Source organism: Podarcis filfolensis (assembly GCF_964270895.1).
Source record: "Podarcis filfolensis genome assembly, chromosome: Z".
In the NCBI taxonomy this organism is placed as follows: Eukaryota; Metazoa; Chordata; class Lepidosauria; order Squamata; family Lacertidae; genus Podarcis; species Podarcis filfolensis.
The window spans coordinates 41,539,234-41,564,924 of NC_139617.1; the positions used below are offsets into that span (position 1 = coordinate 41,539,234).

General features: G+C 43.7%; 1 protein-coding gene across 10 annotated transcripts in view; it reads left to right on the forward strand.

Annotated features, from left to right (window-relative positions):
* CACNA1B (calcium voltage-gated channel subunit alpha1 B) overlaps positions 1 to 25,691 on the forward strand; it is a 328,172-nt gene that overhangs the window by 238,950 nt on the left and 63,531 nt on the right. For all 10 annotated transcript variants that reach the window (XM_083597112.1, XM_083597115.1, XM_083597114.1 and 7 more), the window contains 11 exons: positions 2,022 to 2,239; positions 3,998 to 4,127; positions 5,192 to 5,321; positions 5,821 to 5,880; positions 7,362 to 7,468; positions 18,451 to 18,547; positions 19,521 to 19,681; positions 21,821 to 21,958; positions 22,119 to 22,320; positions 22,984 to 23,148; positions 24,693 to 24,803. In XM_083597112.1, coding sequence (XP_083453238.1) covers positions 2,022 to 2,239; positions 3,998 to 4,127; positions 5,192 to 5,321; positions 5,821 to 5,880; positions 7,362 to 7,468; positions 18,451 to 18,547; positions 19,521 to 19,681; positions 21,821 to 21,958; positions 22,119 to 22,320; positions 22,984 to 23,148; positions 24,693 to 24,803 — 1,519 coding nt within the window. The remainder of the gene's footprint in view (positions 1 to 2,021; positions 2,240 to 3,997; positions 4,128 to 5,191; positions 5,322 to 5,820; positions 5,881 to 7,361; positions 7,469 to 18,450; positions 18,548 to 19,520; positions 19,682 to 21,820; positions 21,959 to 22,118; positions 22,321 to 22,983; positions 23,149 to 24,692; positions 24,804 to 25,691) is intronic.

Sequence of the window (25,691 nt, forward strand, 5' to 3'; positions counted from 1 at the left end):
AGGAACATAGCCTCCAGGATGAAAAACATTCTCTGCCCCTCATCTTGCCCTTCACTTCGGGAAGGGGGAAAAAATGTTTCAGGCCAGTCCAGGTCATGCCTGGAAACAAAGTAGGAAACAGCAAAGCAGATTGAATAAGCTCATGACAGCCAGCCTCTGTCAATAATCTGGCAGCTCTGCTCTTCATACTGTTTGAAGCTGTCCAAAGGCACGTAAATGCATAACGTGAATCAAGCCTGGGAATCTTGCACGACAACAAACCCTCTGCTTAACATGACTTGAGAAATCAGAAGTCACTGCTATCATTGATTCACAGTTCACAATGTAGTGAGAAAGGGGTATGGTGGCAATGGTGTTTCTCTGTGTGCTCTCAAGCTGGGTTCTTCAATCAAATAACTTCCTCTCAGGAGCCTGTTACACCTAAACCAGCCACAGAAAGACTCTTCGGTTGCAGAATTTAATTTTCCTTTCATTCCATGTTTTGCAGAACAAATGAGTTCTGGTACCAATCACCACAATTTGTTGTTTATTAAACCACCTCTTCCCTCCGAAAGATCTCAAGCTTTGTTCATGATTCTCCCCCTCCTCATTTAATCCCCACAAGAACTGGCTCAAGGTAATCAAATGGGAATTTGAACCGTGGCCTTCCACATCCTTCTTGTTGTTTAGTCGTTTAGTCGTGTCCGACTCTTCGTGACCCCGTGGACCAGAGCACGCCAGGCACTTCTGTCTTCCACTGCCTCCCGCAGTTTAGTCAAACTCATGCTGGTAGCTTTGAGAACACTATCCAACCATCTCGTCCTCTGTCATCCCCTTCTCCTTGTGCCCTCCATCTTTCCCAACATCAGGGTCTTTCCCAGGGAGTCTTCTCTTCTCATGAGGTGGCCAAAGTATTGGAGCCTCAGCTTCATGATCTGTCCTTCCAGTGAGCACTCAGGGCTGATTTCATTAAGAATGGATAGGTTTGATCTTCTTGCAGTCCACGGGACTCTCAAGAGTCTTCTCCAGCACCATAATTCAAAAGCATCAATTTTTCGGCGATCAGCCTTCTTTATGGTCCAGCTTTCACTTCCATACATCACTACTGGGAAAACCATAGCTTTTACTATACAGACCTTTGTTGGCAAGGTGATGTCTCTACTTTTTAAGATGCTGTCTAGGTTTGTCATTGCTTTTCTCCTAAGAAGCAGGCGTCTTTTAATTTCGTGGCTGCTGTCACCATCTGCAGTGATCATGGAGCCCAAGAAAATAAAATCTCTCACTGCCTCCATTTCTTCCCCTTCTATTTGCCAGGAGGTGATGGGACATCCTAGTCCAACACATCCTAGTCTACATCCTAGTCCAACACTAATCATTACACCACACTGGGTTACCATCATTATATTCACACTGGATCATCATTGTCATGTGTTTGTATGCCACCTTTCCATAGTTAAACCATATTCAAGGTGGCTTACAACATGGACAGATTTACACAATTAAAAAAAATCCACAAGCAGTCATAAGCAATAAATAAAAACAGCTGAAGTAAGTACACAATTAAGCAATCCCCTCATAGGTTATAATAAGATCTCACAATTAACATACAAAAAAATCAGTACTGATAACAGCAAAGCTAAGTATCTCCATAATTAAATCTTGACTCTAAAAATCCCCCTGAAATGTACCCCAAGAGCCTCTAGGCATCCTGAGCAGCAGGTCCTGCAGAACTGTACAGCCAGGTACAAAATAGGGTGGGGAGGGACACGGATCCAGATGCAAAATGACAGCTTAGGGGGAAAGAACAGTTACCTACTTACCTCCCTGGGTAGTAGAATTACAACTCCACATACAGTTCAGGGTAGGATTTTTATAAGCTTTTTGTTGATGCAAAGAAGTATAAGGAGTTTTCTGACCTCCTGCAAATCATCCAGGAAGTCAACTGGTAGATCCTGGCCTGAAGAAGTTATGGAAGGGCTTCAGCCCCAAAGACCTGACTCACAGTGATGTTTTTGTTGTTGTCTCTGTTCTTGTAATCTCAGGGAAGGTCAGTGTGACACAGAGGCAAGTGGGAGTGTGACTGTTGCCCCTCTGCACACCTTGCCTAGCACTTGTCTGCAGAGAGTGCTTGAACAGCCTGAAGATGCTGACAATCAGAAGAACGTCACTCGCATGGGTCAGCCATCTCTGGACAAATCTGCAACTGTGAACATTCCTGTCACTGTCACGGCACCTCCTGGGGAAGCCGCCATCATACCAAGTGAGTTACTCCAACAGACTATTATTCCATCCATTGTTCATGCTTTGATGACCTCCCACCTGGACTATGGTAATGTGCTGTATGTGGGGCTTCCCCTGAAGATGATCCAGATGCTGCAGCTAATGCAGAATGCAGCAGCTGGGCTGGTAAGTGGGGTAGCCGGATGGGTGGTGTGTCACTGTTTCTGAAAGTGTTTCACTGGCTGCCAGTGAGCTGATGGCTCCAGTTCAAGGTGTAAGTATTAGCATTCAAAGTTCAGAAGGGCCTGGGACCCAAGTACCTAAAATTCTATAATCGGCAGGCAAGGCTTTGATGGTCCTGCCACCAGCGGCGTTGCACCCTTTGCAGGACCAGGGGATAGTTGCAGAGAGTAAATTCTGGGAGGATTTAAAAAACATGCCTGTTTACTGAGGCATTTGATGGCTGAAATATACTGTTTCTGCCAATTGTAAGACCACTGGTTGGAGAATGTTTTAATACACACACACACACTGCTGTGTTTTTTACCCTGGGCTCCTTCAGGGAGAAGGGCAGAATATAAAATGAAATAAATGTTCAGCTCAGTTTTATCTACTCAAACTGGCAGTGGTTTTCCAAGATCTCGGACATTGGTCTTTTCCTCCATTGCATTGGCCATTGACTGATGGAGTTGTGGTTCAGCAACATCTGGAGTCCTAAATGTTCCCTGCATCCTTGCTACTATAGATGCTCTAGTACTGAACTATGTTCCATATGGTTCTTTCTGAGATGGGTTAGGACTCTGAGTTCTGGGGGCAGAGGGACACCACTCAGGTTCTGAACCAGCTGTCTCCAATGAAACTGTCACCACCTCCAGATTGTCAGTATTTTGTAGGAGGGATTCTGAGTAGACCTGGTTAGGATTTCTCTACAACCAATTAACTGGCTAAAATCAGAGAGTTAACTAGCCACATCATTACAACATCCTTCCCCAGCTTGGTGTGTTCCAGGTGTTGATGGATTCCTACTTTCCTCAGTTCCAGCCAGCATGGCCAATGGTCAGGAGTGACAGTAGATGTAGTACAGCCAGATCTGGAAGGCCACTGGTTCCCCATCTGTGCTCACCAGCTGGAAGGGCCCTAAGTTGGGAAAGGCTGCTTTACTGTCATGTTCTAGTCCAGTGTCAGATCCCTTAGAGAAACCAGAGGCAAGGCTGGTCAAGAGTTGCCAGACCATGTACAGCTCCGAGTGAGCAACTTGCTCCCACAAAGCTTGGGAGCAGACTGAGGCCTTTTAAGTCTGTGTCTCCAGACTACCTCTTTTGTATTTTTTGTCTTTGTGGAAGCTGCACAGAGTGGCTGAGGTACAAATAAATTATTATTATATTATTATTATTATTATTATTATTATTATTATTATTATTATTACTACTATTTTGGCTCCACTCCTTATGAAGAGAACTTCAGAAGGACCAACCTTCTGGCATGAAGATGGCCACTCCTCCTTTGTTTCACAGTCTCCCTCTTGATGCGCTCCATGTGCCACCAGACTGATGGTGTGTGTGGTTCCTCAGGGAAACGTGTCTGTGAGGGTCCTGGCTCTGGACCTACAGGTTCTGGTGCTCTGATATGTTCCTCTTGTGGTTCCTTTCTAAGAGTTTCAGGCACAGTGGTCTCCCTATCTTTAGCTCCCTGTCTGATGTCCTGCAGCTTCTGACCCAGTGTCCAGATAGCTGCTAGTTTCAGTAATTAGGAAGCCCCCATTTTGATGCTTTGTTGTCAATGTGTTTGTCAACTGCAGTGAACAACATTGAATTTGAAACTAAAACAGAAGAGAAGAAAGACATGGATGTGGATGATGACTTTACAGAGAAGGGACCAAAACCTATCCTGCCATATAGCTCCATGTTCATCTTAAGTCCTACAAACCCGTAAGTCCTCACAGCTGCTTTTCTGCATTGTATGTCTAAACTGTTTTTAAAGGGTTGCAGTCAATGTTAGTCCTACTCAAAGTAGACCCATTGAAAGTAATACACGTGATGAACTTAGAGCTATTGAACCCAATGGCTCTACTCTGTGTAAAACAGAGGGCTTATCCAGACTTCCTTCTGTGCTGCGTTTCTAGGCACAGGACTGGGCTCTAAAGCTCTGTGTCCAAGCAGGTTTGTTTGTTTTTTATCTTGGCGCTTTCCTTGGGAAAACCCACATTTTACAAATGGCAACCAGGTTTTCAGCAGATTGCCATTTGCTCCAATTCAGTGGCAAAACCTGCATTTTCCCAGGGAAAACACAGGAGTGAAAAAGGGTTTGGACACAGAGCTTTAAAGCACAAACCTGTGCTTGGAAAATGCAGCACAAAAGAAAGTCTGGATGAGCCCTTAGTTGTATACAGCCCAATAAGCCAGTGACAGATTTATGGTCATCATGGCATTGTACCCAGCCATTGGGTGAGGGTCCTCTATTTTTTTCACCAGGTAAACTGGACTGTGTCAAAATCATGGATTGCCTCTCTTGGGCTGCCGCCCCTTTTGACTCTGACCTTTGGCTCCTTGGATATCTACTATATATTTTGGATTGACACTCAGTATGCATTAGGACACACTATGTTTAGATGCAGTTGAGTGCCATTCTGAATCAATATGGCAGACTGAACCATTGAAAACTGCAGATTTCCACCGATTAATTTCAAAACTGCATAGATATTTTGGTTCCTTGAAATTCCTGAGCAATGCCAAGCACAAGCCTGCTTACACAGAGATATGAATATTTAGGTCCCATCCTATTCTTTTGACTGTGATTTGTTTTAATTGATTTTAGCATTGTGTTTCTATTTAAAACAATAATTGTAGCCTACATGGGGACTTTATGTTGAAGGGCAGGTAAGAAATCAAATAAGTAAATGAAAATGAAAATAAATATAGCTGTCACATGTGGCAAAACCAGTTCTTTGTTGTGCTCTTAAAATACGTATACATAAATGGTCTGGCCCTTACAGAATCCGGCGCCTGTGCCATTACATTGTGAACATGCGTTACTTTGAAATGGTCATCCTCATCGTCATAGCCCTCAGCAGTATTGCCCTGGCAGCGGAAGACCCCGTCCAAGCTGAGTCACCAAGGAATGAGGTAAGGAACAGCATCTTATGAAATTTCTGCAAGGTTGCTGTTAAACTTGCCATTCCGAGTAGGTGGGGTGGATGTTTATAGGAAACAACCCTACAATCTCCCACATATTTTCTGCATATTTCCACAGGCACCATGCACCTGCAACTCCCATCAGCCATGGCTATTGGCCATGCTGCTGGAGGTTGATGGGAATTATGGTTCAGCAATATCTGCAGCACCAAAGTTTTCCCATCCCTGGTGTAGGGACATCCTCCAGCCTGGCTCACCACCTGGGGCACATGTGCAGAGAGCTCAGGATTTCTAGTTCAAGCCTAGGCAAATCCTATCACTCTCTGAGTACTCTAGGAGGAAGTGGGGGAACCCTTTAAAGCCTTGAAGCAACCCATATGGAATCCCAGTAATAAAATGTTCTACCTCTTTAGAAGCATGAGATTTTCTCATCTAATTATATTTTCGCTGCCTCCTTTTTTTAACATCAAACTTCCCATTCTGATTTTAGGCTCTCAAGTACCTGGATTACATATTTACAGGTGTCTTTACATTTGAGATGGTGATAAAGGTAAGAATATCTCTCCAGTACTCTTATGATCTGTCTGCACAGAGGAACAGGAAGCGAGCTGGGCCTTTGCGGGAGGGGAGCTGCATGGCTAATGTAGCAGTCAAGAAGACTGCTGATTCTGTATTTAGACCACCCTCATGCTCTTTTTGGAATGGCATGGCACCCCTTTTTTGTGCTCCTCACTATAAGCCTTCAGCAGAAGTCATTTTCAGCAAAATTTCTCTGGGGGTTAAGCAGCTGTCAGACCCACCAATGCTTTTGGTGGTACTTTGGGGGTGCTCCTTTGCTGATGAAAGGGTCACTTGAGGGTAGATTTGTACTTCAAGGAGTTGAAACTTCTGCAGTGCTTGGAAGCTGGTGCAGAAATTCAACAGCTTAGATGCTCTCCATGTTACACTGGCCTTAGTTCAACTGCACTGGCTTCTGGCTCGTTTCTGGACCCAATGCAAGGTGCTGGTTGCTTACCTACACATCCCTAAGTGGTTTGGGCTCAGAATATCTGAAAGACAGCTTCCCTTCATATGAAACTAACCTTAAGTTATGATAATCTTCCCAGGAACCTCAAGCTGTGGGGCCAGGTGCAACCCTCCAAATCTTTCCATTTGATCCTCAGCCACACTTATCACTGGCCCTGCTATACATGGTGCTGGAGTGGTTTTGCCTGGATGAAATGTGCCCTTGAACTGATGGGGCCACATGCTTGTCCTTACAGAGCACAGAGAAGGGTGTGTGAGTGTGTGTAGAAACTAACCTGCTGCACAATGGTAAAATTAACACGTGTTGCTCTGTCCACTTTTGCTTCTGGCCCCACCCAGAAGGGAATGCCACCCTAGGCTGAAAAAGGTTCCCTACTCCTTATATATGCTAATACTCCTAACAGATTTGTATTGTTTGTAAGTAGTAGCCTTTGTACAAAATAAATGGCCAGTGGTCTCTGGACATGGACTTGATTGTCCGGGGGGGGGGGGGGAGACTGAAATGTAATGTGGGATAATGCAAAAATAACTGTTAGCCATGATGGCCACTTTCTCCCACGTTCAGTGTGTCTGAATACCAGTTGCAGAGAATCACAGGTAGGCAGAGAGCTGTTGCTCTCATGTCTTGCTTGTGAGCACCTAGTTGGTCACTGTGAGCAAATGATGCTGGATAAGATGGGTCATTGGCTTGATCCGGCTGCAGGGCTCTTTTTATGTTTTTATGAGAATGAGCATTCCGCTCATTTTATTGCACCTCTTGCTTGTGACTCTCTAGTCCAGGGATGGAGAACTTGTGGCCCTCTAGACTCCAATTCCCATCAGCCAACAGCCCACATGGTTAGTGGTCAAGGATTATGGAAGTTGTAGTCCAGCAAGATCTGGAAGGCCATCCCCCATATCTGCCCGTGTCTTTTTTTCTATCCGTCTCTGCATGCCACACAGAATCTGTTGTACCCTTGAATATCTCATGCTGTGCTGTGCTCTGCTTTGCTTTCTTCTCTGAAGATGATTGACTTGGGCCTGATACTTCATCCTGGTGCCTATTTTCGTGACCTCTGGAACATCCTGGATTTTATTGTGGTCAGTGGGGCTCTGGTGGCTTTCGCCTTTTCGTAAGTAGTTTTTGCTTATGGACTTTGTGGGTTTACTGGATCAAGAAGCAGGGTGACACGGAACTCAAAACGTCAATGGGTGTGACAGCTTATTTTTTGGGGTGGTTAAGTTAAGCAATTCCCATTTCAGTTTGGTGACCCCAAACATGTGCAGACTCTGGAGTCATGGATTGCCTCCAATTAAGTTTTACTCAGGGAAGTAAAACAGCTTTTAGCCCCCTTAACAAGCTGCAGTTCCCAGGATTCTTTGGGGGAAGCCATGGCTGTTTAAAGTGGTATGATACTGCTTTTAATATATAGTGCAGATGGGGCCTTAGTTATGCTCATTAATTTCAATGAACCTACTCTGAGTGGGACTATAGTCTCAATGTATTTATTTATTTTATTAGATTTCTTGCCCACCATAAATTTCCAGGGTGGGCTACAACAATATAATATATAATTATAAAAAGTGATAAACCTATTACAATTATAAGACATATAAAGTCATTGCAAATGGAACGGAACACCAAATTCAACTAAAGAGGTGGGTCCTACAATGCAAAATACTTTACCTGTCAAAGTGTGGGGTGGGTTAAAGAAGTGCAACTTAAGCATCACCTGTACAGTGAAGATGCTAGATGCTAGATGCACCTCTGTGGAGGGGGAGTTCCACAATTTAGGGACCCTGCCCTGGACCTCCATTCCTTGCACTCTGAGGGTGATGGAACTACCAAGAAGCTCTACTCTGCAGATCTTAGCACCTGAGGAGGTCATCAGGGATGGAGATGGTCTTTCAGATATATTTCCCCCCTCCTTTGCATAGTTTTATGGGTTCACATAGGATGGGGTAGATTTTGTGGCTACTTCATGCATGGCCAAAAAGGGGGCAGGAAAGACAGTGGATCTGCATAATATATGCATATGTATATTTAAAGGCTGTTAGGTGGCACAGTTTACAGTCAGAGCGATTGCTATTACAGCATTGGATTGTCTTAAAGCTTAAGACTTTCATAAGCAGTCTTGGGAAATGTACCTGAAAATATTCTAAACATCAAATATGAAATAGGCCACCGAAAACAGTGCCATATAGCCATGGAGGTGGGTGGGATGTATGTTAAAATTATTCCATGCTACCAAGGCCATCCTTAGCATATGCATCACCAGGGTACAAAGATCCTCCCAGAGCCCCCAAATTTAGTTCAGCCCCCAAATTAACTTTAGCATTTGTCGTAAAATGAAGAAAAAAATGCAGCTCGTGGAATTCATAGTGTGTGTGTGCTCTGGGCATGTTTTTGCGGAAATGGAAAACTAAAATCGCATGCTGAAATGCATGTGTAGTAGAGCCCTAAGTACTAAGTAGTTAGTCAAAGAAAAAAGAAAATGCCGACAAATAGCGAAAATAAACATTATTTTTTAAACGGTTTCTCTAAATGAATTTGAACTGTAAGTGATGGAATTAAAATGCAATTTGCAATGTTTCACTCGGGGTCAGCGGCACCTTTGACATGACTGATCTCGCGTGGCTTGCATGCAGCCGGGAGGCAGCTCAATACAATACGTAACATAATATTTTGTAAGAGTTAATTTTGTGTGCACTGAGCCGTTGAGAATGACAAGTGCTGTTGTTGACTCGTCTGACAAGCGCCGCCGTTGTGAATGACAAGCACGTCTTTGGTAAATGAGTGGACAAAGTTGAAAGTCCTTTAGTGAAGCAGTTCACCCTTGTGCACATTAATTGAAACAAACAATGAATTAGTAGTTTATTGTACAAAGCTCACATATACATGTACAAAACTCACATATATTTAAATTAGTAACAGATATGACCGCTATTTTTAAGCAGCATTTGAACACAGTTTGGCATGGAATCTATTAGTTTCGAACAGTCACTGTTGATTTTCAGATCCCTGTACCACACTTGAATCAGCGCCAGAATGAGCTTCTGCATAGTCATACAATCTACAGCACAGAGGCGACTTTTGCATATAGCCCACAAATTCCCATTTACGTCTAGGGAATTCCCTGGCCAATCAAGTACCTGTATTTGCTGCTCTGTCATGAATTTATTTTGATGTGTGACAGGGGGCTAGGTCCTGCTGCAATATCCCAGTACCGTTAGGATACCTCTTTTCCAGCTCTGGAATAACTCTCTTTCGTAGAACCTCAATATATTGTGGCGAGCGCATCATTCCTTCTATTGGCTGCAGGCTTCCGACACCATAATGATCAACTGACTTTTCATGTTTGTTTTGAGTACAGGATTATGAGTAAGATAGAAAACGTGCTTTGTTTCAATTAATTTGCACAAGGGTGTAGTATCCATTTCGGTGATACCTAGGTATATATGTATTTTGTTTTTCTAGCTTGATCAAAATTATTTATTATTTCATAACAGGTAGATAGTTAAGAGCTTAGGTGGCTTCAGCAGTGGGCGCCTGGCACCCCCCAGAATTCAGCGCCCGGGTGCCCTGCACCCCTTGCATCCCCGGGTAAAGATGGTGCTGTGTGCTACCCTTACAAACTGGGAGTGTTGTGATATAAGTTGGGGCCCTTCCTGGTGTCTTTTTTATTGTGCATTCAGGATGATATGGGGCATTTGATTGGGGGTCCCGCTTTCAATACTCTTTGTCCCCACAAAGGTTTGTGGACAAATATACTGCTTTGTTTCCAAACGGTGCATAGCCTGTCACATCCTGCTAAAACTTTTAATATCAGAAATGTTCCCAGGGGTCAGGTGGGGGGCATTATCCTGCGTTCATTGTGCAATAGTGCAAGTGTCCCTCCAGACGTCAGTAGTGTAGTGACGTTGGGTTAGCACTGGCAAGGCTGATCCTGTTCCTCGATCACTCTCAACCTACTTTGCTCAGCAAGGCACTTCAATTGCTCTGCATAGTAGGGGTGCCATATTTCATAAAGTGGAAACCAGGACACCCCAAAATTGTTGGGCTTTTTGGAAGTTCCCCCTGGACACCAGTTCTGCCTTTGATGGGAGGGGAGGGGAGGAGGTCCGAATGTTCAAAAGAACCTTTTTATTTTTATGTTTTGAAATGGTTAAAGTTTATAATGTATAAGTTTATGTAAAACTAATTAAAAAATTATTATTGTTGTTTTAAAAATTGCCTTTCAAATCCCGGTAATGTCCGGACATATGGCAGCCCTAGCATATAGGCACTACCACTGAATAGCTGCTCGTAACTTTACAGGGGAGGAACGTGGATCCCTTCTAATTCTCTCCCCCTCAAAAATATATATGAATAAATCAAATTTAAAGGGGCCCAACACACACACACAAAACAAGACCCTGGAGCTGTTCGTCTGCAATTCGGTGGGTTTCTTACCCAAGCATACGTGTCTCCTGCCTGCTATTTTCATATCAGTTGCCCACAAAACACTAGTGAAGAAGGTAATAATTCCTTGACCTCTCTGACTCTGTAAATGCTGCCCTTTGGTGTGTGTGTGGGGGGGGGGGGAATGTGGCTATCCTTCTGAATTTCAACTTCTGTTAGCCTCATCCAGCATGGGGTGGGATTTATGTATATCTGTATTTATTAATTAAAATATTTATATCCCACTTTTCTTCCAAGGAACTCAAGGTGCCCTGCATGTTTCTCCCTGTCCCTATTTTATCCTCACACTAACCCTGCGAGGTAGATTACATTGAGAGATTATGCCTGGCCTTAGGTGAGTTTCATGTGTGAAGGGGGATTTGAACCTTGGTTTCCCAAGTCTTAGTCTGACACTCAGATCACTTCACTATACTGGCTCTGAATGATAATGCGAGTTGTAATCAGACATGTTGGGTGCTCCAGTCTTAGTGCAACATGCTCTCGATGTATATATACCTTCCTCTCTTCTCCCACAACGCTGAGAGGAGGACTTCAGAAGCTTCCAGTTTTAGTTAACCACAGTCTCTCATTTCCATCAAACCAGAGATCATGGTTCATGCTAACCATGATCTCTGGTTTGATGGAAATGAGAGACTGTTCATTTAAACAAGCCAGCTTCTTGACCCATGGTTTGTGATGAAACAAACCATTCTTAGTGTTTGGGCAAAATGGAATGCTGTGGTTCAGTAAAATAAAAAGGAAAGATTCCAAAGTTGTCCTCTCTGCCATGCAGGAGGAAGAGAGGGGAGGTACGTGGCAGCTTGTAAATTTAATTATTTACAATAGGCCAAATAACGAATGTTTTGTTCTTGCAAAGTGTTACACAACTCCTGCTTCCTACCTCATATCAAGATAGCTGGAACGGCAGCTGAAGAAAAGAAGCATATTGACCTGACTCAAGTGGAGGCTGCTTGAGTCAGGGCAAAAGCCAGCCTCAGTCTGCTTTCTTATTTATAAGTGGTCGAGGGGGTGGTAGTGCTTGTCTGTTTCTCCCTCCTCCTCCTTAGTCTCACTCTTGCCTTTGTCAGAATCAAGAGCAGTCAAGGATGCTCGCCTCTATCTTTCCCCATCCCACTCCATTCTGTGTTTGTGTCTTAATAGATCAATGACAGATACTTGCTGTTCAAGTGCCCTGCATTCTGTTTTCTCCAGTCTGGGCCGCAAGAAAACACTTTTGTGGTATTTGTGATTATACTGCTACTAGTAATATTGTAGCAATGTTCTCCTGTTTAGTAATATACTTTCGACGCTGTAGAGCTTTCAGAGTAAAGATTTTCCAAATGCTGATCAATATTTCATCTGCAATGGTGAAAATGGAGGAGAAGGTTATCTTGACATTCTGTTAACAGTATCAAATTGAGCAACCTTACCATACAAATCAATGCCTTTTGCTAGGAAGAAAGCCCAATGATGTTCAGTGGTGCTTACCATTAAATCTGCAGGTGTTGGGGACCCATTCTGGATGGGAACCTCATCACGGAGAGTTTGGGCCTTTGTCTCCTGCTGTGGTCCTGATCTGTATTGGGATGGTGGAGGGCATGCCTGTTGTTTACATTGGGTTAAAGTTCCCACTGGAGGGAATAGATTTTATCTCCCAGAAATGCAAATAGGTATAGAGCCCCCAGTAGGGATTGGCACCCCAACACAGAGGGGACTTTTGTCCTTCCTGCTACCATTTACCAGATGCCTGATTCATATCAGGTTCTTATGATGGCAGTTTCCATTTTGAAAGCTGCTCATGCAATAGCTTAACTGCATACATGACATAACGTCTAGGTTGGTCCCAAGACTCCAGGTCTGCCTGTTTGCATTTATAATTGTATTATGGAAAGGAAATTACTTCTCCATTTTCAAGTGTCTGTATCCCAGAAATCATGCTTTCTTCTCTGATGGCTTTTTACACACAGGTCCAACTTACCAAATGCAATGCAATTCCTGGAAACTGTTCCTTAGGCGAGTGTTCACATAACAAATTCCTGATTTCAGTTGATTCCTATGGGAACTTAATCTGATCCAGGATTTGTCTGATCTCTCCACCCCGTCTCTCCAGGGTTTCTTCCTGAAATGGCTGGAGCCAACCAGCAAAAGAGAGACAAAGGAAAAACTGATTTGTCCCATCTCTCCTGCTCTCTAATTTTCCCCATCTTGCTTTCTCCCTCCCTCCCTGCATGGTTTTTGCCCCAAAATGGCTACCACTGACCAGAAAAGCCCAAAAAAGTAAGGAAATGGGCAAATCCCAGCTGTTCATATATCGGAATCTATGGTGTATAGTGAGCTTTGGGCATAATTACCTACCTTCACATAAGTGCACTGCAAGCAGGCAGCTAGTGGAACCTGTGTGAAGGTGGGTGGAGCTGATTTCCGAACTAGGGGTGGAAGAGATATTCAGTGCAGTTTACATTTCAAGATGAGCCTACCTAATTCAGACTTCTCATATGAATCAAAACACAGCCACTCTTCAAAATGCACACTTCTCTGAATTTAGTGTTTGAAAATGCTCATGCCAGGGTAAAGTTTGCGTAGCAATGTATCAGTGGAAAATGCATGATAATAGGGTGCACATGGGGAACCCTTGACCTGCTTTATGTTGCCGAACTATACCCTCCCATTATCCCTGGCCATTGGTTGTGCTTGCTAGGGCTGATGGGAATTGTAGTCCTGCAACATCTGGAGGGCTGAAGGTTCTACACCCTTGTAATAGGGGCAATTGCTTGTAGAACTGCGTATACCGGTATCTTAAAAAGCCACTTGCAAAAAAGTATCCTTCAAAAGAAATGCATACTAAAATGGTGGTGAATTTTCATGAGGACTTAAAAAAGAAAAGTGAACTTATGTGGAACTAAAATTATGTTTAGAAGAATAAGAAACTTGACAGAAATTGATGTTAACAGTGAAAACCAAAACTGCCTCACTCTCATATAATTTATCCTTTGCCTGCTGTTCCGTGGCTTGAACCAGAAGTGATGAGCAGCAATGGATGGATGAGGAAATGAGAGGAGAGGCTAACTCCAGTGGGATACCTGCTAACATAAAACCTACAATCAGTGTATAGAATTATTATTGCTGACATTTTGTTTAACCCAACTTTCCTCAAAGGTGCTCAAGCTAGTGTATGTGGTTGGGGAAATCTCCCCTTTAGCTGCAAAGCAACCTTGTGAGGTAAGTTAGGCTGTGAAAAAACAATTGGCTCAAAATCACCTGATAAATTTCACAGCCTGAAGAGACATTTGCATCTGGGGCTCCCCAGCCCGAGTACAACCTGGGGCCTGTCAGTTCTTGTTGGACACAAACTCCCATCCACCCCAGTCAGTATGGCCCATGGTCAGAGCGGATGGGAGGTCAGGAGTAATGGGAGCTGGATGATCTGGAAGGCCACTTTGACTGAAAAGGACTTTCCATCCATGCCACTAAACTGAAAATATGTCTTTGGCCAGCTTTGGCTATGCAAGCACATGGTTGTTTCACTTTCCCGTTTGCTTTGTGAAAATGGGGAGGGTGGAGGTCTGATTTCCTTGGTGTTACTTTCTGTGTCATTGCTTTGGAGTTGTTGCATAGATGTGTGTTTCTTCCCCACCACTGACACTCTGCTCTTTCTTTCTCTTCTTCTCGCTGGGATCTTCTCTGTAGGAGTTTCATGGGGTAATGCATTACTGTTGTCCCTTGCCAGCTTGTTGATTGCCTGCACATTCACACAGCCACACCCTCCCGACAATCTGTGTCATGCTGATTCCATCACTGCCTGTCATTTTTCTCAGTATCTGGTGACATTGCCTTTCCTTGGCTAATGGGCTCATGTTTTGCCCATGTTAGCTTTCAGCTGGGTTTATGCTATTGCAGCCATGCCCTCTGTTCTGCCCCAGAGCTTAGCTGTTCTGGGAGCCATCCACGTCAATGACTGCAGTGCCTTTAAAATCAAGCCTAGAATTGCAGCAGGACCAAAATTGGATTGTTAATTGGGCCTGGACATTATGCGAGTTGTAATATGCAAATGCTATACTTGCCACAATGGCTCCCAGGATCTTTCCCAGTGCTAGCTTCAACCTACAAACCAACCTAAAGAGTTGGCTTTAATCTTTGGAGTCATAAAAACTTATCTGAAAGATGACTCCCCCCCCAAGGCCCTCTTTAGAGGCTGTGATCCAGGTTTCTCTGCTAAGTGAAGTGAGGTACATGGTCGCCAAGCCTAGAGCTTTTCAGATCATGGCTCCTTTGCTGTTGTTATTAACAGTACTGCTATTTAATTTGTACACCACTTAATGTCAAAAATAGGCTTCTAAGCAGTTCACAGGTAGACTCAAGCATTAAAATCCATTAAAATACAAACATTCATAAAACATACAATACAGCAATCTCATTAATGCAATATGGAAGTCAAAAGAGGAGACTCAGGTGAAGAGAGGGAGGGTACATCCTCCCCAGAGAGCCTCACCTGCCACCTGATTTGTGCAGTTTATTTTTTAGCATAAGGTAGAGACCTTCCTATTCACCAAGGTTTTTTTAACTATGATTTTAATGTGGGTCATTTTATCTTGCCTCCCTCCATTGAAACAAAAGAGGTTTTGTATGTGAGGTTTTGTATAGATATGTGTATTATAAGTTGCTACAGATAAGTCTGTTTTCTATTTAACTCCTGGGTATGGCTATCCCTAGACAAGATGTGGGGGACCTTTAGCCCTCCAGATGTTGCTCAACTGTGATACCCATCAGCCCCAGTAATGGTCAAGTATGGTGGGAGTTGGGGTTCAGGAACATCTGAAGAACCAGAGATGTCCCACACCTGCCCTGGATGAAATTGCCTCCTTTTAAGAGGCCAAACTACCTGGTCTCCTCTGTCTGCCTGGAGAATGAATTGACTGTACGTCATCAAAAAATGACAACAAGCAAACTGGCTTTTTGCCAGTTAAGAAATTCACTCTAGCCATAGTAAGACTTAGCTGCAGCTGAAGACTACCTTCAGACTGGAGATTCTGGTGGGAGAGATTCTATTCAGTTTGCATTTAAACCCCAAACTACCTAATTCACAATTTACAGAACAATACACAAAATGAAACAGCCAGCCTTCAAAATTAGAACTTTGCAGAACTTTGCAGTGCAGATCTCCAGATAGGTAATGTGTGCAAAAATGCACATAACAGGGTAAAGTGTGCATATGATGTGCAAAAATGCACTATATCAGGAGAAACTACTTCGTAAAAACATGCATATTAGGAAGAATTGCATACAGAATTGTATATATTTAGATAAATGCTCACTAAAATACTGATCAATTTTCTGAATGACTTAAAAAAAATTGCATACATGTTGAAACGTGGAGAACTGACCTAGATTTGAAAAATGTGAAACTGAGAGAAACCAAACTTGACAGAGCCTCCCATTCTTACCTCCACTGCTTCTTAACAAAGAGCCCTTCTGAATGGCTTCATTTACTTTTCCCAAGCAGATTGACCTGTCTCACTACTTTAATATAGGAGTGGGGGACCTTTCCCCTCCCATTCCAGATGCTGATATGGAGGCAAAGAGACCTTTGCCTTAAAAATGAACTTTGCACGCATGAGAAGAAAGAAATGCCACCAACCTCTGTTGGCTATAACTCCACCATTACCACCACCACCACCACCACCACCTCTCAAACCCCACACATGTGCATGAACAGTTCAGAGGTTACCACCACTTATCACTACAGGCATGTAATATGTGTGCATATATTACATGGCTTGGCATGGTTTGAGTGGCATGCCGTCTTAAGAGGAAACTAGGCAGGGCCCATGAGATGGAAAAGCAAGCAAACCAATGGAGTCTTTCAGACTGAGGGACATGTGTCTTCTTTGGTTCGCCATCATGATCTCCTTTCTCTCTCTGTTTGCCTAGAGCAGGGATGAGACACTTATGAGCCTTCAAGTGTTGTTGGACCAACTCTTGTTAGTCTTAACCAGCGTGGTCAATAGGAATAATGGAGTCCCAGAACATCTAGGTGGCCACAGGCTCCCTAGTCTAGGGAGGCATTTCGTTGTGATGCATCCTTCAGGGTAGCTATACGTCACCAAAAGGTTTCTCCTGTGAGGGGTAATATATTTATAGCAGTGGGTGAGGAACCTCTAGCCTGTAAGCTGGATTTGGCCTGCAAGGCTGTTTTCCAAAGACCATGCCCATCTGTCCTAGACCTGCCATGTAGAAACATGGCTGGACTAGGTGCTTACAACGCCGATCCCTGGAGAAAGCAAGACTGAACCCCTGATATATCAGATGATGCATGTGGAGTTCAGTCCTGCTTGGTCACAATCTCCCCACAATCTCTCTTCATTGGCAGGTAGGCAAGACCACCCGCCTGGGAATCACCTGCCATCATTATGCCAGTTGACTGACAGGTGGGTTGTCCTTGCCCACCTACCCAAGTTGTCCCAGGGGGTGGGGGAGATGAGGATCTGGCACACTGCGCCAAAAATATTCCCCACCCCAATTGAAAGGGAAAGGTTAGATTTGATTCCACCACCACCCTCCTTCCATTAAGAATCGTAGGCAGTGGTGCAGATGGGTAATTTTAGACTTAGGGTTTAATGGTCCTACACCTCCACCACTCTACAGATGGTAATGTATGTAACTTAACAATGCAAACTGCTGAGTTCATGCACCTTCCAGCTCATCCTGCTGATGGTGGCCATGGGCGTCTGCCCTGAAGTCCTGCTCTGATGGTGACACGGATAACAACTTTGCTGACTCCTTCCCTTTGAAAATAGATTTTCCTCCTCCCCTACATTTTGTGAAAGGGTCTTCATCAAATGCCTGGGCATGGTTGACAAACGTAGGCTGTTACACATTTTGATAGCCTGGAGTGTGAGAGAGTGGGCATAAATAGGGGCATTTTTAATCTATATGAAACAGCAAACATCTCAATATAAGAGGTATGCTGCTTGAATAAGTTATTTGATTCATTGGATTAATTTTAATAAAATAAAATTTAATCTCAAATTATTTTTAGGTACTTATTGCCTAAGTACTTGTCAATCATCCCAGTGCCTTTGCATTCATTGGCTGAAATATTAGGAGGTGGGAGCAACTGGGTGGAACGTCTGGTTGCATGTATTTCCTTTGAGATTCTGTATAGTGGGGGCTTTCTGGGGTGGGGGTAATGAAAAAAGCTGAAAATTCAAATATAAGGCTGGAATATATTGGGGGCAGTTGGGGCAGAAGTCCCCAGCAGGAGCTCCCATAACCATATCCTCATATGTTGTACCTTCTGTTTCTTGTTCAGCCTTGCAGAAAAGAAAATTTACCTGCATTTTGCTATGTTGTTATGCCACACCAAAAGAGATTGAGCCAAGTTCAGGGGGGAGGGGAGGGCTTAGTCTGCAATCTAACCCCACTTGCCTGCAGGTAAGTCCCATTGGATTCAACAGGACTTATGCCTGAGTAGACACAGTTAGGATTGCACTGTTGGGCTTCAAACCCCACTTACACACAAATAAGCCCCAATGAATACAGTAGGACTCACTTCTGAGTGGACCTGGTTAGGTTTGCAGCAGTGTCCAGCCTGGGGTGAGGATTTTCCAGGCTTTTGCCTGAATCTTGCAAGAATCAAAGGTCTTCATTTGTCCCTTGTGTGCTCTTGCCTTGCAGAGGGAACAAAGGCAAAGATATAAACACCATCAAGTCCCTGAGAGTTCTGAGAGTCCTTCGGCCTCTGAAGACCATCAAACGTTTGCCAAAGCTGAAGGTATGATGTGATCCTCAACCCATCTGCCCTGGCAGATGAGGTAGTGCATAATCTCATTTCTGAGTATGCATGTGGGGGGTGGGATTTGATTTGGTTCACATTTCAATGCAAACTGACCTAATTTGCCATTTTCCAAAACAATACAAGGACCAAAACACACTCTTCAAAATTGGTCAAATTTTGTGGTGCAGTTCTTCAGCTAAATCATGCAGACAAAAACTAGGGGAAATAATGTGGACAAAATATTAGTGGAAAGTATGCATGAAAATGTACATATTAGTGAAGGGACATTCAAAAGTGAACATGTTATGGGAAAATGTAAATACTGGGCAAACTGGTATACAAAAATGTTCCTACTGAGAAAAAAATACCACACTAAAATGCTGATGAATTTTCATGAAGACTTTTTTTTTGAAAGCTGATGAGGAGCTGCTCTTAAAATAGGTAAAGTGAGAAATGAAGAGAAATGAAAACTGATAGATTTGCCTATCTCTGTTCTTCATATCCATCCATGATTACCTTAGCCTCTCCAGTTGCTGGTGCTCCCTTCCTCTCTACTGATTTGTTACCCTTGACCCGTGCTGCCAGTCCCTTCTTCCACTTTCTGCCTTGCTATTCCTTATCCCTGGACCTGCCTCTGCAATCACCTGTGCCATATATCTTCATTTCCACCTAATCCCACTTCACAGACAGAAGGAGCTTTTCCCATTGCAGAGGGCAGGATCCAAGCCAATGTGGCTTTATAAGAATACTCTGCCGACTTCTCTGCCAACTTTTAAACACCTGCTGAAAACTTTTCTATTCCACCAGGCCTATGCAGGCAATTAAGAATACATCTTTCCAAAATGGCTAATTGCTGTCCGTTTTGAATGATTTTTATTGTATGGTTTTATGTTTTTATTGCTGTAAATTGCTTTGATTTATACTTCATCATGGATTCTGTTTCTGAATCCCCCTCCCCTCTTATATGCAGGCAGTCTTTGACTGCGTGGTGAATTCTCTGAAGAATGTCCTCAACATCCTCATTGTCTACATGCTCTTCATGTTCATCTTTGCAGTCATAGCGGTGCAGCTTTTCAAAGGGCGATTCTTCTACTGCACGGACGAGTCCAAGGAGCTGGAAAAAGACTGCAGGTGCCCAGATCAAACAAATAAATATGTTTTGATGCACAATATGACCTGATTGATAAGGCCTGAGCTAAGGTGGGGCTGGAGGGATGGGGCATCTCCTTTGCTGTGTCCTTCCTTGTGACTAGTGTGTGAGAAGCTCAGGGACCTGGTCACTAGAAGGTGGTCAAGTGCTTTTTCATAGAATCTTGTAACTGTAGCGTTGGAAGGGTCCTAAGGGTAATCTAGTCCTGTTACAAGTTCTAGTGTTTCTCCCTTGCAATGCAAGAATTTAGAGCTTGAGAGCAGCTCCAGTGTGAAGGGTTGGGATGGTTGGGCTCCTGCTGAGGTCCTGTACACCTGCAAGAGCAGTGAACTCAGGAAGCATAGGTAGCTTGTACAGTCAGACAACTGGGTCTATCTAGCTCAGTTTCTCTGTACTGACTGGCAGAAACTTTCCAGGATTTGGGGCAGAGGGTCTCAGGCAGAGATGCCAGGACTTGAACTTGGGACCATATGCATGCGAAGCCTATGCTCAATCACTGATTTATGGCTCTTACCCCAGAGCTTGAAGTGAACTAGTTCAGATTAATGAAGTTCAGTGAACTAATGCCAAAAACTCTGAACTACAGCCGAAAGTTCTCATAACTGCTGGGTGAACTGAACGTGGATTAACTTTTGGAGAACTTTGAATGATTTCTAGTTCATCTTCATGTTTGTTCTCTTACATGTGTTTTTCTACTCCTTATAGAACGCCTTTAAACTTAAAAATAATAATGGTTGGGGAAATAAACAATTTATGTTCCGTTCTGTATGTGTGTTTTGATGTTTTCTTACTTCTCCTTTTATACTTCAGCACAGCAGTTTGTAATATTCTGAACGCTGGGGGGGGGGGAGGTTCCCCAATGACCATTTGGTTGAACTATTAACTGAGCATGAACTGGTTTGGTTTGTAAAAGGACAAATATGAACTGGAATTAGGTCCTTGGGAGACCAGTTGAACTTTAACTAGTTCTTCCAAGGTCTGAGCAAGAGGTGCACTGACAAGGGCCTCCTGGATCTCCTGCATCTCTTTACTATTTGCAGACCGCCGGCCTCTCCCTCATACCCAGAGGGAGTGAACAAGCAGATAACAACAACTGTAGTGGTGAGCAGGAAGAGGAGAAGGAGCTGCCATTGCCTACTTGCTCATTGGTTCCATGAGTGGCAAGCAGACAATGATTCAGAAGCATACCACCCACCAACTGTGGAGATAGAATGTAGCCTTCAGGGTCAATGGCTATTAACCCTGATGCCTATATTCTATCCCCACTATGAGAAGCAGTATGCTTCTGGTGACCAGTTGATGGAAACCTCAGGAGGAGAGAGGGCTTTTTTTGCTCAGGTCCTACTTGAATGATGGAAGATTTAGGACAAACAAAAGAAGATACTTCTTCATGCAATGCAGAGTTAGACTATGGAACTCGCTCCGACATATGTTAGTGATGGCCATCAACTTGGATGGCTTTAAAGGACAAATTCATGGAGGATCTTTATTAATGGCTACTACCTGTGTTCTGCCTCCATAGTCAGTATCCTGAAGAGGAGTTGCTGGAGCAGAGAGCACTGCTTACAGGCTTTCCATAGGCTTCTGGTTGGCCATTGTAAGAACAGGATATTGGGCTAGATGGGCCACTGGCCTGATCCAGCAGGCTCATCTTCTTCTATTCCTAACACAAACACCCCATTCAGAAGTTATCACCCACATGTTGACCAATGCATGAATGAGACCATGTGGCTGCCTCCAGCCTTGACCACATGGGCATCCACACATATATAGCATGAGCATCTGCAAGAATAAAGCCCTTGTTTATGCAAAAAAATTCCACACAATCTGGAGCAATCAGGTTTCCGGATCATACTGAAGCCTTTGAATATGCAGTTGCAAACAGGATTCTGCCATATACAGAGTCAACCTTTGATGCTATATAGCTTAGCATTTGTCCACACTGACAATGCTAAACTTACATTCTGAGGAAGAAAAAGAGCAGTAAATAATTACAATAGTGGTTAATGGAGGCAGCATATTTGAGGGATGGTAACCCATGGAGGGTGTCAGCACCGATCATAAGTGAGGCCCAGCTCCACATTCTCCTGTTTTGATTCTGTTTCCCATCTTCCTTCCAGGGGCCAGTATCTCGATTATGCAAAAGATGATGTGCAAGCTCAGCCCAGGCAATGGAAGAAATACGAATTCCACTATGACAATGTCCTCTGGGCTCTGTTGACACTCTTCACTGTCTCCACAGGAGAGGGGTGGCCAACGTAAGTTTATATGGCACGTTAGTGCCTTGTGGTGGGGTGGGGGGTGGGGTTCAACAAGAGTATTTCCCAAGCCCTGGGTCCTTCTGCATGCAAAGTTGATGCAGAATTACAGCCATTCATCCAAATCTCTGCCTGCTCCTTCTCTGCCTCCTTCTCACAGTGTTTTAAAGCATTCTGTTGATGCAACGTATGAGAACCAAGGCCCAAGCCCTGGGTACCGGATGGAGATGTCCATCTTCTATGTGGTGTATTTTGTCGTCTTCCCCTTTTTCTTCGTGAACATCTTTGTGGCTTTGATCATCATCACCTTCCAGGAGCAGGGAGACAAAGTGATGTCTGAATGCAGCCTTGAGAAAAATGAGGTACTCTCTCAGGATACCAGATGGAGAAAGGCTCTTTTTTCATATTTGCAGGGTTAGCTAAGCATCCAGCCCTGAGGGATTTTTGCCTCCCTGACAAAATTAGATATCTCGACATCAATTTGCAAATCAAAGTATTTCCATTGTATGCCAGGACATCTGCAGTTTAACCCATCCCATTGTGCTAACATTACAGAGTCAGACCATTGGTCCACCTTGCTTGGCACTGTCCACACTGGCTGGCAAGGTTTTAGGCAGGGAGTCTCTCCCAGCCCTGCTGGGAGCATGCAAAGCAGATGCTCTTACCCCTGAACTATGACCCTTCCCCTAATAAGAAGCTGTTTTATACGGAGTCAGACACTTTAAACAGGTAGCCCAGTAGAGTCTGCCTTGACAGGCGCATGACTCTCTAGAATTTCAGGCAGAGTTTTCTCTCAGCCCTACCTGGAAATGCCAGGGATTGAACCTAGGACCTTCTGCATGCAAAGCATATGCTCTACCACTGAGCTATGGCCCTTCCTCATAGCTTACTCCATAGCCAGGGCTAGGCATGTAAAGGAGCCAACTGTGGATCTGGAAGCTTTTCCTTAACTCTGAATGCAGGTGAAAACTGTGAGCAGATCTTTTTCTCTATTGATTTCCCCCACTCTCTTCCTTTTGTTGTAGAGGGCCTGTATAGACTTTGCCATAAGTGCCAAACCCCTGACCCGCTACATGCCTCAAAACAAGCAGTCGTTCCAGTACAAGATGTGGAAGTTTGTGGTGTCTCCTCCTTTCGAGTATTTCATCATGGTCATGATCGCACTCAACACCATCGTGCTGATGATGAAGGTTGCTGATTTCCTTGCCTTTTTTTTTTTAAAGCAGGGGGCAGGGGAGCTAGCAGTTCTCGTGAGAGTTGCAGTGACAAACCATGGTGTGATAATTCAATGAGTACTTAGTGAAATGGGTTATCAACTGCTACTGTCCTTGATGGTCATGTTCTCCCTCCACCATTGGAGGCCATAAGCTTCCGAATACCAACTCCTGCAACCTGCAGGAGGCAAGAGTGATGTTATACTCAGGTCCTGCTTTCAAACTTCTGATAAGCATCTGGTTGGCCACTGTAAGAACAGGATGCTGGACGTAGATTGGACACTAGCCTGATCCAATAGGCTCGTCATATGTTCTTAATGCATGGGCAGGGAACCTCTGACCAGCCAAGTGTTGTTTGACTAACTCTCATCAACCCCTGCCTCCATGGCCAATGATTAAGGGTGATGGAAGTTGTAGTTCCACAACATCTGGAGGGCCACATTTTTCCACATCCCTGCTATGATGCAAACAAAGGCAATACATCTCCTGGCTCCTGCATGAACATTAACAAACTTCAACAATAAAGAATAAGTAGGAGGGTGTTTCTTGCTGCTGTGAGTAAGTGACTTATGAGTTCCTTGTCATGTGCATGTATGTTGTTATCCTGGAAGATTTTTAATAAGGCTAATTCTGGAGTTACTTCTACTACCTGTTTTGTTACTTTGGAGATTTTTCTGCAGCACTGATATCCAAAAGGATTGCACTTTGGGGCATTTCCAGCACAAGTGGAGGTATGTGCCTATGGAGGTGCAGCCTCTCCAGCATTTAGATGAGGTTTCTGGGTATATTAGTGAAAACTTCCTTGGTGTTAGGTAGCATCGTAGATAAGTTTCAGAGTGTTCTCTCTTTTTTGACTGAGATGAATTTAAATGGTGGTTTAGACCACGTTTTTGACCATTGGGTAGAGTTTATTTCGTATCCTATGATATGTTCTCATTGATTTTTAATTGTGGTGTCTTGGAGTAATATTTTATATATTGTAGATACCAGTGTTCACTCCTGATAGGTCTTTCCAGTGTCTGGAAACTGCCCTACTAGAAAAGTTAGCCAGAAAACTTAAATTAGCACAAGGACAAGGAAAAAAAAGGATGCCTTTACCCCAGTGTGGTTCCCCTTTATCATATACACAGCACAATAGGTCAATGACCTCTCCCCGCCGCAACAGCATACAAATCAATGTATATACAAAGGACCTATCCACGTGATTCTGACACAAACCCCTACATTAACACTAGGCAGTAGAACGAAAGAACAACCCCCGTCACTCTTCCCTCTTTACCCCCAGTTGTACTCCACTTATTTGTCTATTTTGTAACACAACAAAATCATTAATAACAACTATTTTTTTTAAAAAAAGAATAACGAGGATGAAACTAAACTTTAAAAAACCCTTTAAGAGTTTAAGAATAATAGGATTGTATGGTTGGGGCCGTAAAGGCCATCTAGTCCAACACCCTGCAATGCATGAGTGATTGCAACCCATGTTTTCCAGTAACCTGTTTTCTTTCTCTTTGATTTAGTTCTATGGTGCCCCACAGCCATATGAAGATATGCTGAAATGCCTCAACATTGTGTTTACATCCATGTTTTCTCTGGAGTGTGTGCTGAAGATCATTGCCTTTGGCGCCCTGGTATGAGCTGGCTTTTTTCATTGTCCTCTCTCATCTAGCACCAGAAATGCTACTGAAATTCCACTTCTTCATATTTCTCCCTGGGTTTTTGCTGTTCCCAATGAATTTGGTTTTGTTTCAAAAGTGTACCATTCTGTTTTGTTTTATTGCTGAATTTTGTCAAGCAGGAGTGGGGGAAATCTGTGGCCTTTCCAAAGTCATTGCCTCACAATGGCTATGTTCTGCCTCCACTATTGGAAGCCTGGAGGCTGCTCCATTATGTCTCTTGATCAGTGGAGGCTGCTGCATTAGGGTGAATGGGACACTGCCCCACCAACCTCATTCTGTTCCCAACCAGTCTCCATCTGCTTGGCTTCTTACTTAAAACCAGTGCAAGAGGAGCACTGCCTGTTAGCAATGAGGATGGCGATGGGGAGGAAACTAAAATTAGTTGGCCTCTGAATACAAGTTGACAGGAATCACAAGTGCTCAGTTCCTCCTTGAGGGCTTCCCATTGGAGCACCTGGTTGAGAAGACGATGCTAGTCTGGGTGGGCTTTTTTTGTGTTCTGCTCCTTCCCTAGTCAGGACCATAGATCAAACTAAGAAGGATGCCTCCCCTTCTCTGCAACCAGCATCAAAAGTTAGGTTCCAACCTCTTAGCAGATGGCGTAAAATATTTTGTAGGCTTGTAGCATTTGTGGCTTTATGAGGCTGCTGCAATTCTGCAATTCGTTTTAGAGATCCTCCTAGCTAAATTGCAATTCAGGGGTGGTGTAACATAGGAAACTCACTCTTCCCATCAAACTACATGGTGCACACAACAAATTATTGAGGTCTGTAGTTTCCAGAGAAATTACTTAGATCAGCCATCACTAACCTGGTGCTTTCCAGATGTCATTCAACTTCT